Raw genomic sequence first — 16433 nt, forward strand, 5'->3', positions numbered from 1 at the left:
ACTACTATTCCTTCCCTGATCATACTCTAAGAATAAAATAAAAAAACTTAATGCAGGGCAAGTTGGCTTTGATTAGCTACCATAGAAGAAGAGAAATGAAAAGCTTCTATTGGTAGTAGAATCATGATCACCTTCTCAGGGTTTGACAGAGTTAGATGACCCAAAAACAGAAAATAAGAAAAGAAGAGAAAAGCTAGTTGACAGACTGAAAGAGCATCCAACTCTCATGGTCTCACAACTTTTGACCAGAACTAGACTTAGCTTGTAGCTACAGGAGAGAATATTGTAGATTCAATTATGATATGCAGCCGACCATGTGAATCGCATGGCGTAGATCCCGGCCTTTGTAAAGTTAAGCTTAGGCGCAGCCCCATAATTTAGGCCTCAGAAAACAGAAAAGCATGCTGCACTCACATCGGTAGGCAATAAGTAACAAAAAAGAAACATATACATGATGGGCACAAAAGGCCATGTCATCTCTCACTTCTTGGTTCTCTAAGCTCTGGCCCCCGCCTTTCACTTCTAAGCTCTCGTGAACCTCCCTTTTGTTTTTCCCAGTCTGGAGGTTAGGTTACACAACAAACCAATGGGACTATAAAGTGCGAGTAAACCCTTCGAAAGCAAAACACTCCAAGAACAATATTATTCCAAAACTTTTAGCATTCTACTTAAGTTCATAATTGTAACTAAAATAATTGAGTTAGATGCTCTGTAACTATCAGATGAGTGTTTTCCTAACTTTTTTATATACATAATAATAATAGTGATAGTCTAAACTAGTCTAATTTACATGAAAGATGAACTCGAACTTGAATATGAGGAGGCGGCTCAATATCCTGGAGGCCTAAACCCTTGCAGTACGTTTCCTAACTTTTTTACATACATATAATAATAATTAGAGGTGGATGCGATTCGAAATCCGCAACTTTTTCCAGCAACCGCAAACCGACTGCAAATTTGCGGTATTGACATATTTGATACTAGTACCGGCCGACACTTTGCGGTTGAACCGATAATCGCAGTCGATGTCGGCAAAACAGCAAAAACCAATTTTATATTATTTTTAAGTTTGAAAATTGAAATTCTCTTGGCATCTTCACCCAAAAGCTTCTACTTTTTTTTTTTGGGTTCAATTCCGAAAAGCTTGTCAGACGGAGAGAGGAATAAGGAAAAAAGGAAAGAAAAAAAAAAGGGAGAGGAGATGGAAACGGACGGAGAGAGGAAGGAGGGAAACAAAAGAAAGAGAGAGGGAGAGAAGGAGGAGGAAAAAAAAAGTGAGAGAGATAGAAAGAGACAGAGATAGACTTATAAATGGGTTACATTAGGGATCGGCAATGGGCCGGGCTGGGCTAGCCCGGCCCAAGCCTAATGGGTTTGGGCTAGGCCGGGCCGGGTTTATTAGATTAATTAAAATATACGGGCTGGGCCGGGCTAGGCTTTTTCTACAAAATCAAAGCCCGAGCCCGCCCCATGGGCTAGGCTTTTACGGGCCTCATCGGGCTAGGCCAAATGGGCCAAAATGGGCCGGGCCAAATGGGCTAACAATATAAATAAATAAACAGTTTTTTTATAAAATAAATAAAAATTAAAAATTAAAAGAATCTAATTATTTCCTTTATAAATAAACATCATGAAGAGCACTTTTGTGCTTTGGATCTCATAAACAACAAGCTAAGAATGGTCCCCATCCATCAAGCAAAAGACTTAAAAAAAACCATTGGAAAGAGAAAGTCATTTCCTTTATACCTGAGGAGGCAGAGAGAGTCGTGGTGGAGGAGTCCGGGGATACTAACTTCTTAAAGGGTAAAAGCATAAAACACCAGAAAACGCGGAGGTAAATCCAGAAAACCGAAGTGGATGTCGGCTCCCTCATCAGTAGATGTTTATTTAAACCATTCATCGGTGAAGTGTAGGATTACCCCGCATTTCTTCTTGAAAACTCAAGGAAAACCATAAAAAAAATCCAGAAACAAAACAATGGCATCCTCATCTAAGCTCATTGATAATCTCAACATTGAGTTATCACTTGCACCACCGAATGTTCAAGTAGGCGCTCCTCCAAACCCTATCTTCCCAAACTCCTCCTATCATCATGGCTCGGCCTCAAACTTTGCTGAGGTAATGTCGAAAAGAGTAGTGCTGCCAGGAGGCATGACTGTTAGTAGACTCACACCGGCAGATCATCTGCACGTGGCACAGAGGTCAGACAAGGCCGCGGTGGAGGAGTCTCATGATTTAACTGTTCTCCAAGCAGTCTCCGCTACAAATTTGGGCATAAGATTACTGGCGAGGACGCGAGAGTGTGGAGCTCTGACCGAGGAAGTAGCCTCCTTGAAGGCTCAGGTGGCGGATTTGCAAAGGCAGCTCTATTGTGCCAACCAGCATGTAGAAGCACTGTGGAAGAGAAACAATGATCATGCGGAGCTATTGCAGATTCTACAAATAAGAGAAAATAGAGGCAATTAGCATGATGCCTCAGGTGGCTCTGCGTTTTCTGGTGTTTTATGTTTTTACCCGTTCCCTCTTAATTCTAGAGAATTTTCTCATTCCCGAAAAGAGAAATAAAATTAAACAAATCTTGGGTGTTTTTCTTTTATTTTTTCCTTTCATGGTTCTCTTTGATTAAAGGTGTCGGTCAGTGGTTAAAAAATGGGCTAGTGTTGTGTTGTGACTTTTATAAAACAATTTACGAATATGGTATTTATTTGTTCAATACTCATGTTGGTTTTGTGAGTAAATTCCATAAATAAAAACCACGTCTAGAGAGAGTTTAAGTTCCTACCAAAAGGAAAAAAACAAAATCAAGAAGTATTTTTTTTTAGAAATTAGTACACCCATAGTCCACTATAATAAATTATAATTATAATTATACATTATAATCATGGGCCAAGCGGGCTGGGCTTTGATGGGCCAAACGGGCCGGGTTTTTATGGGCTTCTCTGGGCCGGGCCTATGGGCCGGGCTAGGCTTTAGACCCCTTAGCCCAAGCCTAGCCCACACTTTGATGGGCCGGGTTGGCCCATGGCCCATAACGGGCCGGGCTGGGCTTTTTCTCGATGGGCCGGGCGGGGCCCCATGGGCACCCGAGCCCGCGGGCCAAATGATGATCCCTAGGTTACATTCGGATCGGATTGGATTATTACTGGATCTATTTTGTGATGTATAAAAAATTAAAATGTCATTAGTACCCTTATTCTTTTATTGTATTTATCTAATTTTTATATTAATTTTTGATATTTTATCATCAAATTCTTAGTGCATATAAAACTAAAATTACTCATTTACATATATAAAATATTAATATAAAGCATAAAAAAAACTAAATTATACTTCATGCTAAGTCGGATCGGATCAATTATAATCCATATCCATATTTATTTATAATCGGATTGAAAAGTTCAATTCATCTCCCATTAATTACACCAAATTTGAATCAAAATTCGATCCATTGATAGGTCTAGATGGAGAGAGAGAAAGAAGCAGGAAAAAAAAAAAAAAAAAAGGGGGAGAGAGGAGGAAGATGAGAAGACAAAAATAGAGAGAGGGTGACAAGAAAACAAAGAATTAACTTTTACATTGGAGTGTTTCCTAACTTTTACACACATATTTATGGCAGAAAAAAGTTAAAAAGTTAATTAAAAAAATTGGAGAATGATGGAGCATTTGGTCGGTGGGTAAGGGGCAAGAAGGGTATATACTTAGATAGACCTGGAAATTTTTGAAGAAGATGCTGAGACAAGCCCAGTGATCCCATGGAGCCCGTGGGAGAGAAAATGGCCCACCAAAAAGGACTGGGTTTGTAAATGAAAGCAGCTACATATAGGGACCAATGGGACCCATCGAAATTCCCCCAATTGTCACACTCAAATCATTGCATCAGTTCATTGAATGGAAAATCAGGAAAATATTTTATTTTGGGTTACTATTAATGGTTTGAATGGAAATCGACCCAACACACAAATTGACAAAACCTGGAAAATATTGTGTTCAAACTTAGGGAGAGTAAGTATAGGCATAGGGGATGGATGGGTTTGAATGAATGAATTTTTGCATGCGGGTTTTGTGGACCACCAAACCAAACCAAGGTGGCATTTGCCCCGATAACTTCATTGACATTCCATGCAAACCTCTGCAACTAAAAAGTGACAAAACACAACTAAACCATCATAAACTGGCCTACCACCATTTGCTTCCTTCGAAGTTTCAAACTGACTTTGTGACTTGCAAGAGATTTTTGTGGATGCAAACTGTTCACATTCATCTGAAAAAATCACCATCAACGACCAAGCCCAAGATGATGCCAACTCTTATTTTTCTTGTTTTTGTTTTTGCCTGATAAGAAGAAAGGTATGCAACACGAGCAGTGTCCGAGGAGGTTGTTATTTTTGTTTTAGGTTCGAATTATTTGGCAAATTGTATGAAATTTGTGATTCCAAATTGCAATGCTGCGAGTTTGGTGTGTGTAGGCCAAAGCTCAACCCCCTTCTCCTCCTGTAGGACTCTGTGTTTGATTTAGGCCGCAGTCGTTTAATAGTAACAAGCCCAAATACTCCAAGGCCATTTTGGGCAAACATAATTTAGGGCTTGATTGGTTGTTTTGTACAAATCCAATTAAAATAGATAAGTCTCTTGGTCATGTTTGGCGCTACCTCTCATATGCTCATAGTCATTCTAAACCCTAAACCCTAAAGACCCTCACTCACTATAGAATGACTCATATTTCGTATCTAATTGGAAAGTTTATTGGCAAGAATAGCAATAGCAAAGCTTCATCTTGTTTTTGTGCAAGAATTCTATAGCAAGGGCCTTGTATATGATCCTTAAGGGAGGCCCTATCTCTTAATCGTCGAATGAAATCAAATTGGTTAGCATGATTCAATGGTTAAGAGATAGGACATCATATATAAGGCCGCTCACTATAGAATGACACTGTTTTTGTAATATTACTGCTGTATTTTGGTTTGCTGGGCCCATGCTTCTGTTTTAACTCTTCAAGGTATTGATTGTTTCTTGGGCCTGCAATTTGGGCCCATGCTTCTATTTTATCTCTTGAAAGGTAATGTTTGTTTCTTGGGCTTGCAATTTGGGCCTGATTTGAATAATTGTTCAAGTGTTACTCATAAATTTAAAATATCGGTTTGTCAAGAAAAAACAAAATTATTATTTTATGAACGAAACACGTGCGTGTCTTATGCGCGAATAGGAAGCCCACGGGAAAGCCGTGCATTCATTTCGTTGTGACCCACGGCAAATTAAGGAGGACAAGAAAGCGAATAAGATCAATGCCGGACAGGAAAGCATATAGGAATCTTCCTCTTGCGCCATCCCCCCCCTCCCCCAATTTGAACCTTACTTTGGCCTCTTTCTATTTTGGAAATGTCAGCGGGGACGGGGAGGGGTGGGAATAACAAGTCGAGACCAAATTTATAGAAGAAATCCGACCTTTTGTGTTTTTCATGATATCGACAACTTGTTATGTTATAACTTATGTGTGCGATCCATATTAAAAGATTGACTGAGAGGTTGGTTTCTAGTTCACGTGTTTTCATAACTCTTTTTCTTTTGTTTTGGGCTATATATTTTACCCCAACGGTTGTGATGAACATGAAATTTAGTTGGCTGTTAATGTTATCATTACAGACGATATTGGAAAAAGGGAATTTGAACATAAAATTCCGAATGCAAATGAAGGTAATTGCTCTTAACTATTTTAGCTTACAGGCCCTTCCGAACCCATAATGTCTTTGGCATAATATAAGAAGATTAAATCAAGATTTATTAAAGAAGAGTAAATTAAAATTGAAAGGCTATAGCTCTAGATAGCCCCTAATCTTTGGAAGATTAGGGGCATTAAAGATCCGCAAAGACGAGGTTATTTTCGTCAATTCATTTTAAAACATCGCCATCACGATCGACACCGAAGAACCTAACGTGAAGACCGGAATAGCCGGTAAAAGTCATTAACAAAGCGTACATGGACCCCACATGTCCCTTAGAACTGTAAAATAGTGACCGACACGCGTCCGGCCTTATCCATTTCCCACACAATTTTCCCTTTAAATTCTGAATCTAACGCTCCAACTGTCAAGTCTAATGTTAACCAAAGTTCCCAATCCAACGTCTTTCCCAAGCTTTTTCTCTCTCAAAATGTCCACCAATCTCATCCATTTTCGGCCCACCCTGATCGGGCCGCATGCCACCGGAAACCGAAAGCCCGACTCAGTTATCCGGAAAGGCTCGGCGTCCAAGTGGTGGACCCCCCTATTCGGGTGGTCCTCCGAACCCGACTACATTGACTCCCACTCGAAGACCGAGTCCCGGGGCAAGGCCGAGGGCGGAGCGGACTCGGGCCCCGACTCGAAACCTTGGCGATCTCGGTTCGCGCCTGGTTGCTTCACGGAGGAGAAGGCGAGGCAGCTCCGGATCAAGACCATGGAGACGGAGTCGTTTCACGACGCCATGTACCACTCATCAATCGCCTCCAGGCTGGCCTCCGATTTCAAGAACCGATCCGATCTATGAGCCGGCGACTTAGGTGTAATAAAGCCCCAAATCTTCTATCTTTCTTTTTTCATAAAGTAGGATTTTAGGGGTGGAAAATGTGAAAGATGGTGACGTCTATGATGTAATTAACGCTTGTTCTTAGTTAATTGCGTGGCTTAGACGATGAAGCATGTAATTATTGATGTGTGTGTGTATATATATATATATATATATAATCCTTTTTCTTTATTATTGGATTTGCTATTTCGATTACAAGATATTGGATTATTTGCTTGTATGATAATGATGATGACGATGTCTGATTATGATAAATGATGCCGGTTAAGCCTAACCATAATGATGATGGTTGAGCCTAACCATAACTAATTTCATCTGTTTGGATTGGTTCAACCGTTCAATAATTCAGTTCAGGTTGGTGCCCTTCCGAGTTCGAACCCCCCCTCCTTAAATATTTGGGTGTTTCTATCCCTTCCCTTCCCTCCCGAACTTGAATCCCCTTCCGATGTAAGGGTGCCCCTCCTCCCAATCCCCCTGCCGATAAGTTCAATATTTGGGTGCCCCTCTTCGTTTCCTCCTGAACTCGAATCCCCTTCCGAAATAAGGATGCCCCTACCCCAAAATCCCTTTACTGATAAGTTCAAAATATCGCTCAAAGTGAAGGCTAATGTAGGGCCATCAAATTAAGTTCAAGTTGGATACGGTATATTTGAATCTTGGGTAGGATCCTGCAAATTAGAAAAGTATCCAAACTGGGAATATGCGTATGAGAATCGCACTGAATGAATGCATAAGGTAATGAAACTCACGACCGTCAACTCCACTGACATGACCCATGATAGGGACACCATGATTGGCGCCTGAATAATTCTCAAATTATAAAGCACAGATGTAACAGATGCCAACTCCACTGCAGCTAAGCCAGTACGAAATATCCTGCATAACCAGCAGAGTGTTGACCAACCCGTCATAGCACATCAAGCATCCACAAAACCATAACAAACCTTACAATTCACAAAACCAGTTGAGTCATTCTGTATTTATTTCACTTGCAATTATAAGCAGAAAAATGATTCGGATTCTTACACCTCCATTCAGTGAAAAGAAAATGAAATGTATTGTGTTGTGAACTGTATCACTCCATGATAAATGGATATAATCTGAAACTAATCTCAAAAAAATTATCAAAGTTGGCTTCAGCTATTGTTGGTGCCATTGGAACATTGGGCTGCAACGAACCCGCAAATCAATTCAAGCCATGCTCCGCACATTTACTTGCTCTCAGCATCATACAGATCAGTTCTGAATACGTGCATCAAGGATAAACAATAGATTGCGGAGAAGACAATAACAACAAGGAGAGAGAAAAATAGTTGGGGTTTTGAAGAGATCATAAGACTAAAAAATTATTGAGTTGCAATTACAGGAACATAAATCTGATTCTGGAATTCCAATTCTCAAACGGAACCACATCAGGATGCAGTTGCATAACTTCGTCTCACATGCACACAAGACAGAATGAGTCATACTGTTATGTATTCAACTGAAGTTGAAGGTAATCTATTTCAACAACTGATATCTCCAATCCATTATCACATTATTCATACAAATTCTAACTTGCAAGTGAAAATATTTCTCGAAAACCAATTCCCCTACCCTTTCTCCTCTCACATGTGGTCTACCACCAGAACATACACTGGTACAATGAGAGAAGAGCAGATGGACACATTTTGCATGCTTTTATACAAGGGCTTCATCTCATGCAAAGAAAGAAATGTGCTTTACCATCCCCTTCTGCTTCATCATTATAGTTTAGATTCTACCCTCATTTATAGGCACTCTCAAAGAGCTGGGAACAATAAAGGATAAAAAAAAGTGCCCCATCTTATTTACACACACATTCCATAACATTTCATATTCCATAGCCACTCATTGCAAAAGCACATCCCTAGAGATCCAAACTTGTGGCATAAAATACTAAAATCTATCAACTTTAGTTCCAATTTCTAAGCAAGGAAGTAATTATTTCCAACTATTAACCTCAGTTCACAAGCTATATGCAATGATCAAAACTTTTCATTTCTTCTAGCATAGTGAATTTTCAGCAGCGTAGCACCAACCTATCTATTCAATACATAATCTATCAATCATAAAAAGAACTCACCATAAAAAAAAAAAGGATACACCAAATAAAAGCCATGGGCAAATGCTCCCGCCAACACAGCAGTAAACAAACGATCCCGTACAACTGGGTTCTTACGCAGCGAGAGTCGAACTGCAAAATCAAATATCCACAGAGAAAATTGTTGAAGGGATAAGACCCAGATGGGAAAAATCGATAAAATCAAGTAAAAAACGAGTTGAGAAAATTGCAAAACTTACTGAGCGGAAGAACAGGGGCATATATAAGAGGAACCAAGAACTTAAATTGGGACCCCGGGCTTCTCTTTCTTATAACAGCCTCCCTTTCAACATATTCATGAACACAATTTGATATCAATACTAATAAAGCGAACAAATTTCTATGAATTGAAAGGCAAAAACACAGACACACAGAAGGAATATACGTTGTGGGTTTCGCCGGACTTACTGATTAGAGGGATCGGACGATGAGGGCCAGGAGGCCATGGTGGGGTCGAAGGGTTTCAGATCTGAATTGATATGGTGGTCTAAAACTTACTGCCGGCAGACGACTGTATTATTCATTTTAAATTAAATTTGTTTACACCCAAAAATGCAATTTTTTTCTTGTTGCCACCCTAGCAAGCCGAAAATCACGGCGTGATGCTACAAAATTATTTATTTTCCGTTTATAAATAAGTTTATGTAAATATAGGTTTCTGCGTGTTAAATATCAAAATTACATAATTCAATAGACGTCTTTGAACTTGGCTCCCAATTGTAATTGGATCCGTAATTTTTTTTTTGTGCCAATTATATATGTTAACTCGATAAATAGTTTCAATTGGGTCCTACCGTCCAACTTTGTCAATTTATCTGTTAAAGTGAGAGGGTAAAAGCGTCATTTCGAGTTCTTCATCCATCATTGACCCCAACTCCACCAAAAATTATAGAATAGTACTGTATCACCACAATACTTCCATTTAAAATTTACCATGTGTCATTTTTAAAAACAATTAAAACTTTATTTTACAACTGGACATAAAATCCAATTATAACCCTTTGAAATAAAATTAAAAAAATTATAAAAGATCATAAAAAAGATAGAACCGCCCACTCGACCTCGTCTCATACCTCGCCCTACACCCCTTGGTCGCCGCCCCTTCCACACTATCTCCCCCTTCTGACACACTTCAACAACTTAATCATATATTGTCGGCTGCGCAAATCTCACGCCCTGGGGTTCCGGGCCGAGGGGATGTGCGTTAACACGTGGCTTCCTACTTTTGGATGCTGTGCGGTTGTGCGCGGGCGTGCCAGCACGGTCTACCGTGCGTCGAGATGTTGATGTGGATAGAATGGTCAAGTGGTGCGCCTGTTTGAACTCGTCTTCTAATCAAACGATTGTAGCCGAGAGAGGAACTGATCTCGGCTGTTAGGTTCACGGCCTGAGCTACAAGGCCGTTTAGGGGTGGTGCTGATGGTGGGTTTTGGGCGGTGCTCCGGCGCGCTGCTCAGTGAGCGACGGTCGTATGATATATGTGGTGAATGAATGAGTAACAGAGATGGTGCTCCAGCGCCTTGAAAATCAAGGGTCGTATGATATATTGATGAATGGATTTTCCTTACAAACTAACACTACTCCTAGGAAAGCAAGTAAAGATATTGAAAGTGCATTACAAGAAAATATAATTTGCTCCGTGGGAGGCTTTTGTTTGGTGTTTGAACGCTGTGAATGTAGCTTGAGCCTTGTATTTATAGGAAGAGTTCTTGGAGGAGTAATCGAGGCTAAAAATCTGCATGGTGGAGCCTGATTAGAGCAAGTGGGTAGTCCAATCAACATTTGGGATCGTGAAGTATGGTGGTGTGACCCAATAAATCCCGGTGAATCTCGGCCGCCGCCCTGATCGTGGGTTCTGCGATTCTGGCCGTGGAAACGCATTTATTGTTTCTGATAGTTGGTGACCTAATCTCTCAAACTGCAAGAATTCTTGTGAGAATGTCTGCGTCTAATCACTCTGATTCCTATCACCAAATCCTGACTTCAATCACTTCCCACCTTCCCTCGTGCATTAAATGCTTATTCGTGGCCAGTGAGTTTGCTGCAATAAACAGAGGCATTGCTTCATTAAATGAAGCGTGGGACACTGCTGCCACTTGATGATCTGACGTTAGTACCTTTGGCCGTGATTTTGTTCAACTTCGGCCTCGGTCTATAATCAAGGCCGAGATGATCATGCCTTCGCAACTTTTCCTTTGTTTTTTAGGAAGGCCAAACATCTTGGCGAAACGCCGCGCTTTAGCTTCACGAGCAAGTGTTAGGGCCGAGAAAAAGGGCTCATTCGGTCAGTTCATGGCCGTGATTTATTAGGCACAAACATATATGAATCCTTCATTCTCACCCTTTCGATGGCTACCCCAAGACCTAGTTATATTTCTCCTTTTTGAAGGTCTCACTCATTTGTTGACTACTAATTTTCAGATTGTCATCAAATCTGTAAAAGCTTGGGGGGAGAGGCGGGTGTTATTGATAATTCAATTTCAATGCTTAAGATATGTTGCATGTGCTTATGTGGGTCCAAGAGACCTTTTAGTTTGAGAGAGAGAGAGAGAGAGAGAGAGCAAAGGGAGGCAACGGGGTAAGGGGTTGGGTTGGGTGGGTGGTCCCATTGCTGGCCTTTTCTATGTTGTCCTCAGGGAGATGGGTTGCAGGTTGGGAGATGAGGGGTGGGTTGCAGGTTAGGTTGGGATCTGGGTTTTGAGGGGGGTGGGATAAGAGCATCCACAATCATGCTCTCTATTTTTTAGTTAAATTTGAGTTATAAACATATAAAAATTATTTTAAGAGCTCTTTATAAAATTTAAACTCCAATCATGCTCTCTAATTTAGGGAATTATAAATGCTATAACTATTTTGTAATTGGTCCATTTCTATTAAAAAAATAATATAAAAAATAGTTAGTATTAATGAAAGATTTGAAATACTCATTAAATAAAGCAGTATTAAATTATAGGGAGCCACTAGGGGTCCTTTCTCTCTCATCAGATTTAGGAGCTCCTACAAATCTCCCTATTTTAGGAGGTGGATAGGGAGCATGGTTCGAGTTGTATTTTTCCAATTTCTCCCTAAAATTTGTCTAAGGAGGTGGTTTAAAGAGCTCATTGTGGATGCTCTAATGAGTGGGGAATGGGTTGCAAGAGAGAGGGAAAGACAGGGATTTGGGTTTTAGGTTTTTTTTTGGGTAATGATTTCCTCACTCTCTTTTTATCCACTTACACTCCTTTACACTCTTTTTTTAGTTATAAAATGGAGTGTAAGTAGATAAAATTGGAGTGGGGAAATCACCTCTCTATTTTAAGTTTATTTATTTATTTATTATTTATTCAATTTTTTCAGTTTTGTTCTTCAGACTTGTAAGGACGCTTTTACCCCTCATTTTGACGGACAAATTGATAGAGTTGGATGGCAGGACCTAATTGCAACTATTTGTCCAATTAAAGGATGTAATTGGCACAAAAAAAAGTTCATAAACCCTTACAACTGGGGGCAAGCTCAGGGACGTCTACAGTAGATAACCCATTCAATTTCATAAAATTATTATTATACAAAAAAAATTATATGTGGGACCGTCTAGTGGGTCAAACTTCGAAAATAGTTCGTTCTTATAGAACGTTCAGGAAACAAAAGTAATCAAATCCAACGGCGGAGATCATAGCGTCAATCTAAAGCCACGCTCTCAGAGCCACAGATCCATATAAGTGCCTCCCTCCTCACCTCTCTAAACTCAAGTCGCCGTCTTCTTCTCCTTGTGTCTCTGTCACTCCGCTGCTCTTAGATTCTCTTTCCCCACTCACTACTTTGAACCCAATGGTAACTCTCTATCTCTATCTCGCTGATATTTTTCTCCTTACGTTAGGGTTTAGGTGTTCAGGAGATCGATCTTTTTCGTTTGGCTTTAGGTCATATTAAAAAATATATATATTTTTATTTCATGTCTTTCAAATTTGTTCTGTAGGCTTTGCCAAACCAACAGACTGTTGATTATCCAAGCTTTAAGCTTGTCATCGTCGGCGATGGAGGCACTGGTAAATTTTACGTTTCCCTGTTTTCTGTCTGATTTTCTGAATAGCTGTTTTGTTTGACTATCCTGGCACAAGTATTTCATGTTTAGAATTAGGTTTTTGAGAAGAATGTGATTCGCTTGGCTAAAAAGTTCACTGTTTCCTGGTAGTTTTGTATTGGATTTAGATAGATTTGATTAACACTAATCAGCACAAGGGCAAACAAAAACAAAACCAAAAAAATACTTTGTTCTACTATGGTCCCTGCCTAAGATGCTAAATCAATTCCCATAAAAGTAAAGAATTTCCGTGGATTATTTTTTCCTTGTGTGATATTTGTTTCTCTGTGAAGTTGAAGATTTTCCTGGAGTTATTTCAGTCTAAAACAAATGTGGTCGTATTCGAGGCTTTCCAGTATGTTTTTCAGTATATGTATATGTTCGTACCTTCGTTTTAATGGGAATTTCGGAGCTATAGTGTGCTGTGTGTTGATTTGGACTTGGGCTGAATGGTGATGAATTGTGCAGGAAAAACCACTTTTGTGAAGAGGCATCTCACTGGAGAGTTTGAGAAGAAATATGAACGTAAGACTCCTCTTTGACATTTCACTACATGGTTTAATTTATTTAATTAAATTTACTTTTTTCTGATTGAGTTATGTTTGGTTATACTTGCAAACAGCAACCATTGGTGTGGAGGTTCATCCTTTGGACTTCTTCACAAATTGCGGAAAGATCCGCTTTTACTGCTGGGATACTGCTGGGCAAGAGAAGTTTGGCGGTCTTCGGGATGGCTACTAGTAAGTGGAGATTTATTTTGATGTTGCTTTGATTTTTTTGGTATTCATTTACACATAAAATCATGTAATCCGCTAATGACACTTAATATATTTAGTGTCTTTCTGAACATTTTACTGTATCTTTTAATTTGTTATATATGTGAAATAATGTTAAACCTCAATTGTATCTACTTGTATTTGATGTTGATAGAGAATTTGTGAAGGATAAAGAAAATTTTTATGAAGGGAGATGGGACTGAACGAGATGCAATCACCTTTTTCTTTTTTCATTGTTTTCATTTCCTTGATACGTGATATTAGCATGGTATGAATGATAGACACAGAAATCTCATTCTTGTGATTTTGTGATTAACTGCCAACCTCTAGGTTTTTCACCAACTTTTTCTTGTGATTCACAAGATTAATTGCCCTTTCATTGTGCTGCTTAGTTGAAGGTCTGACCTGAAATTATCTGTTAAATTCTGCAGTATTCACGGGCAATGTGCAATCATTATGTTTGACGTCACAGCTAGGTTGACATACAAGAATGTTCCTACATGGCACCGTGATCTCTGTCGGTGAGTTGACTAAATTTCTATATGTCATCATGTCATGTTTGTTCTTTCTTTTATTGTTTCATTTTTCCAGCTGTTGATGATGGCTTGGTATTTTTGGCTCTAAAAATTGTAATTTCAGGGTCTGTGAGAACATACCCATTGTTCTCTGCGGAAACAAGGTTGATGTGAAGAACAGGCAGGTTAAAGCCAAGCAGGTTACCTTCCACCGGAAGAAGAATCTGCAATACTATGAAATATCGGCGAAGAGCAACTACAATTTTGAGAAGCCTTTCCTCTACCTGGCTAGGAAGCTTGCAGGGTAATTAAGATAATATATTCACTCTTTTTCTTTTTTTCCTTTCAGTATTCGAGTGTTGATAATAAGACTAAAGGTTAATATTTGCTGGTTTTATTTTAGTGACACAAATCTTCATTTCGTCGAGTCTCCTGCCCTTGCTCCTCCAGAAGTACACATTGACTTGGCTGCTCAACAACAGTAAGAACTTTGTCTATGCTGGTCTTCTTTGGTGTAAATCTGGAAATTGTTCGACTCCTATGTTCTTGAGGCTACCATAATCTAACTTTTCAATTCAAACTGTTGAGCGGCATTGCCTCACCAATCCTTTTTTGGCCATTGAGTTCTATTAAGAGCTGAATTTTCTGAAGAAGATTTTCTTATGTCGGTGTTTGTTGCTTCTTGCAGGCATGAAGCGGAGCTTGCACAGGCAGCCAATCAGCCTCTTCCTGATGACGATGATGATGCATTTGAGTAGAGGGCTTTAAATACTCTGCTAGGATGGTTTTCATTCAACCTTTATTTCTATTTAGGCGTTATCATTGGTAGTTGTCCTGGAAATGTCGACAATATATTGGAGGATTTGATTTTCGAAATGTCATATAAGAATGATTCTATTTAGGCGGATTTAAATTCAGCTAATATGAGCTATTGATTATCAATGGTTGTGCTGGTAGTAAAATCAGATGTCGTTGCCTTTTAAATTCATGGCTTTCTATATTTCTCGTAAGGTCTTGTCCAAAACAGTGGATCTGGGTTTTGGACGGTTCGGAATGTGATGGCGCCGAAGGCCTTGTTGAGCAATTGGATAGGAGCTGTTGGGCCTTAATGTACGGCTTTAAGGACAAATATAAAATTCCAAGTCCATCTCATTCCTTTTGTTTTGAACAAATAATGGTGGAAAACCCCATTCCACCAAAAATCAATAGAAAAGAGGAGCAGCTTTTTATAAGGAGGAGACTATGTTGATCGGTTGTGTTGAGGGTTTGGGTGTGTTTAGGAATTAAATTCAGCATTTTTATTGATGAGATAGGGGATTGAACCGAACCGAATTGAATCGAATGGGCTTTTCAGGCTTCGAAGGAGTGGAGTAAAATTAGTGAAGGGCTGGGCCTAATCTGTTCCATTGTTGTGAATATTTGATACAGCTGCCAAACCTCAGAAATAAAAAAGGGTCCACAGTAGCAAAGATGAAGCATACGTCCATACATGTAGTGCGCAACATAATAGCGATTAAAACGTTGACACAATATATGATAAGACAATAATAATAACTGGGAAGTGGGTTGGAAGATTCTCTAAAAGCTAAGATGAGCTACAAGGCATGTGGTACCACCACTGCCAGGTGACTTCGAAAGCCCTGTTTTTAAAAAGCACCTCAATCAATGTAAGAGCAAGCAAGCAAGCAGCAGGATTCTTCTTTTGATGATTGATGTTGATTTTTCTAGTTCCAGTGGTTCCAGGCCAGCAGCTTTGTTGCAAAAACAAGAGCATATGGTACTTTGGGATATGTCGTCTCGTCTCTGTGTGTGTGTGTGTGTGAGAGAGAGAGAGAGAGAGAGAGAGAGAGAGAGAGAGAGAGAGAGGAGGAGGAGGAGGAGGAGGAGGAGGAGGAGGAGGAGGAGGAGATATTTGTGTGTTTGATAGATGTTGGGGGGTTCCTTATTTCCACCAATGATGTGTTTGTTTCTGTTGTGTCGTATCTTAGAATGAGGAAAAACAGCAGCAACACTCAACTGCATTACATTACAAATGTACTATAAGCTTAATTCTTGCCTCATCACGACATGTGAAGTCCACATGGCATCTGGTCTGCCTGCCTGCCCTCTCTGGTTGCTTCTGGGCCGTACACCCAACACAAAAACAAGGACCCCCACCTCCCCCAACCCAAACCCACCCACTTGCCGTGTCTCAGGAACTACTCAACTCAAGTATAACTTGAGCAAATCTGTTTGCTATTTTGTTCTTTTCTTTTCTTTCAAGCCAACAAATAAAAACGAAAAAAATGAGCCCCAAAATGACCATCAATAGGACTTGTCCTAATCGGTGTCGGTTTTCCAAGCACACTCAAAGAGACCCAATGTCTATGTGTCACTGTTTGTATACATACCACTAGGCA

The 16433-nt window shown here is 39.7% G+C and overlaps 3 protein-coding genes across 3 annotated transcripts; 2 read left to right on the forward strand and 1 right to left on the reverse strand.

Annotated features, from left to right (window-relative positions):
* The first annotated feature begins 6073 nt into the window (after positions 1–6073).
* LOC110759888 (uncharacterized) lies at positions 6074–6732 on the forward strand. Its single transcript, XM_021962030.2, has one exon. It carries the CDS (start codon positions 6094–6096, stop codon positions 6520–6522), a length of 429 nt encoding a protein of 142 aa, XP_021817722.2. The 5' UTR covers positions 6074–6093; the 3' UTR covers positions 6523–6732.
* Positions 6733–7512: 780 nt separating this feature from the next.
* LOC110759926 (SH3/FCH domain protein) lies at positions 7513–9249 on the reverse strand. The gene is made up of 4 exons (XM_021962072.2): positions 9092–9249; positions 8884–8966; positions 8686–8776; positions 7513–7803 (listed from the first exon to the last, which is right to left on the reverse strand). Exons 1-4 carry the CDS (start codon positions 9127–9129, stop codon positions 7773–7775), a joined length of 243 nt encoding a protein of 80 aa, XP_021817764.2. The 5' UTR covers positions 9130–9249; the 3' UTR covers positions 7513–7772.
* A 3086-nt stretch (positions 9250–12335) lies between these two features.
* Positions 12336–14996, forward strand: LOC110759925 (GTP-binding nuclear protein Ran-3). Its single transcript, XM_021962071.2, has 8 exons — positions 12336–12493; positions 12639–12708; positions 13212–13268; positions 13366–13483; positions 13951–14040; positions 14159–14338; positions 14438–14515; positions 14723–14996. Exons 1-8 carry the CDS (start codon positions 12491–12493, stop codon positions 14790–14792), a joined length of 666 nt encoding a protein of 221 aa, XP_021817763.1. The 5' UTR covers positions 12336–12490; the 3' UTR covers positions 14793–14996.
* Positions 14997–16433: the final 1437 nt, after the last annotated feature.

The sequence above is a fragment of the Prunus avium genome, chromosome 7 (genome assembly GCF_965620075.1).
Source record: "Prunus avium chromosome 7, drPruAviu1.hap1.1, whole genome shotgun sequence".
NCBI classification, from domain to species: Eukaryota; Viridiplantae; Streptophyta; class Magnoliopsida; order Rosales; family Rosaceae; genus Prunus; species Prunus avium.

Bases quoted from the DNA above. Each gene is read 5' to 3' on its own strand.
- LOC110759926 (XM_021962072.2), bottom strand. From the start codon at position 9,129: ATGGCCTCCTGGCCCTCATCGTCCGATCCCTCTAATCA. The intron at 8,777-8,883 runs GTAAGTTTTGCA...TTGATTTTGCAG, and splicing joins TGCCCCTGTTCTTCCGCTCA to TTCGACTCTCGCTGCGTAAG. The intron at 7,804-8,685 runs GTATCCTTTTTT...GCACGTATTCAG, and splicing joins GCCCATGGCTTTTATTTGGT to AACTGATCTGTATGATGCTG.
- LOC110759888 (XM_021962030.2), top strand. From the start codon at position 6,094: ATGTTAACCAAAGTTCCCAATCCAACGTCTTTCCCAAGCTTTTTCTCT.
- LOC110759925 (XM_021962071.2), top strand. The intron at 13,269-13,365 runs GTAAGACTCCTC...ACTTGCAAACAG, and splicing joins GTTTGAGAAGAAATATGAAC to CAACCATTGGTGTGGAGGTT. The intron at 13,484-13,950 runs GTAAGTGGAGAT...TAAATTCTGCAG, and splicing joins GGTCTTCGGGATGGCTACTA to TATTCACGGGCAATGTGCAA.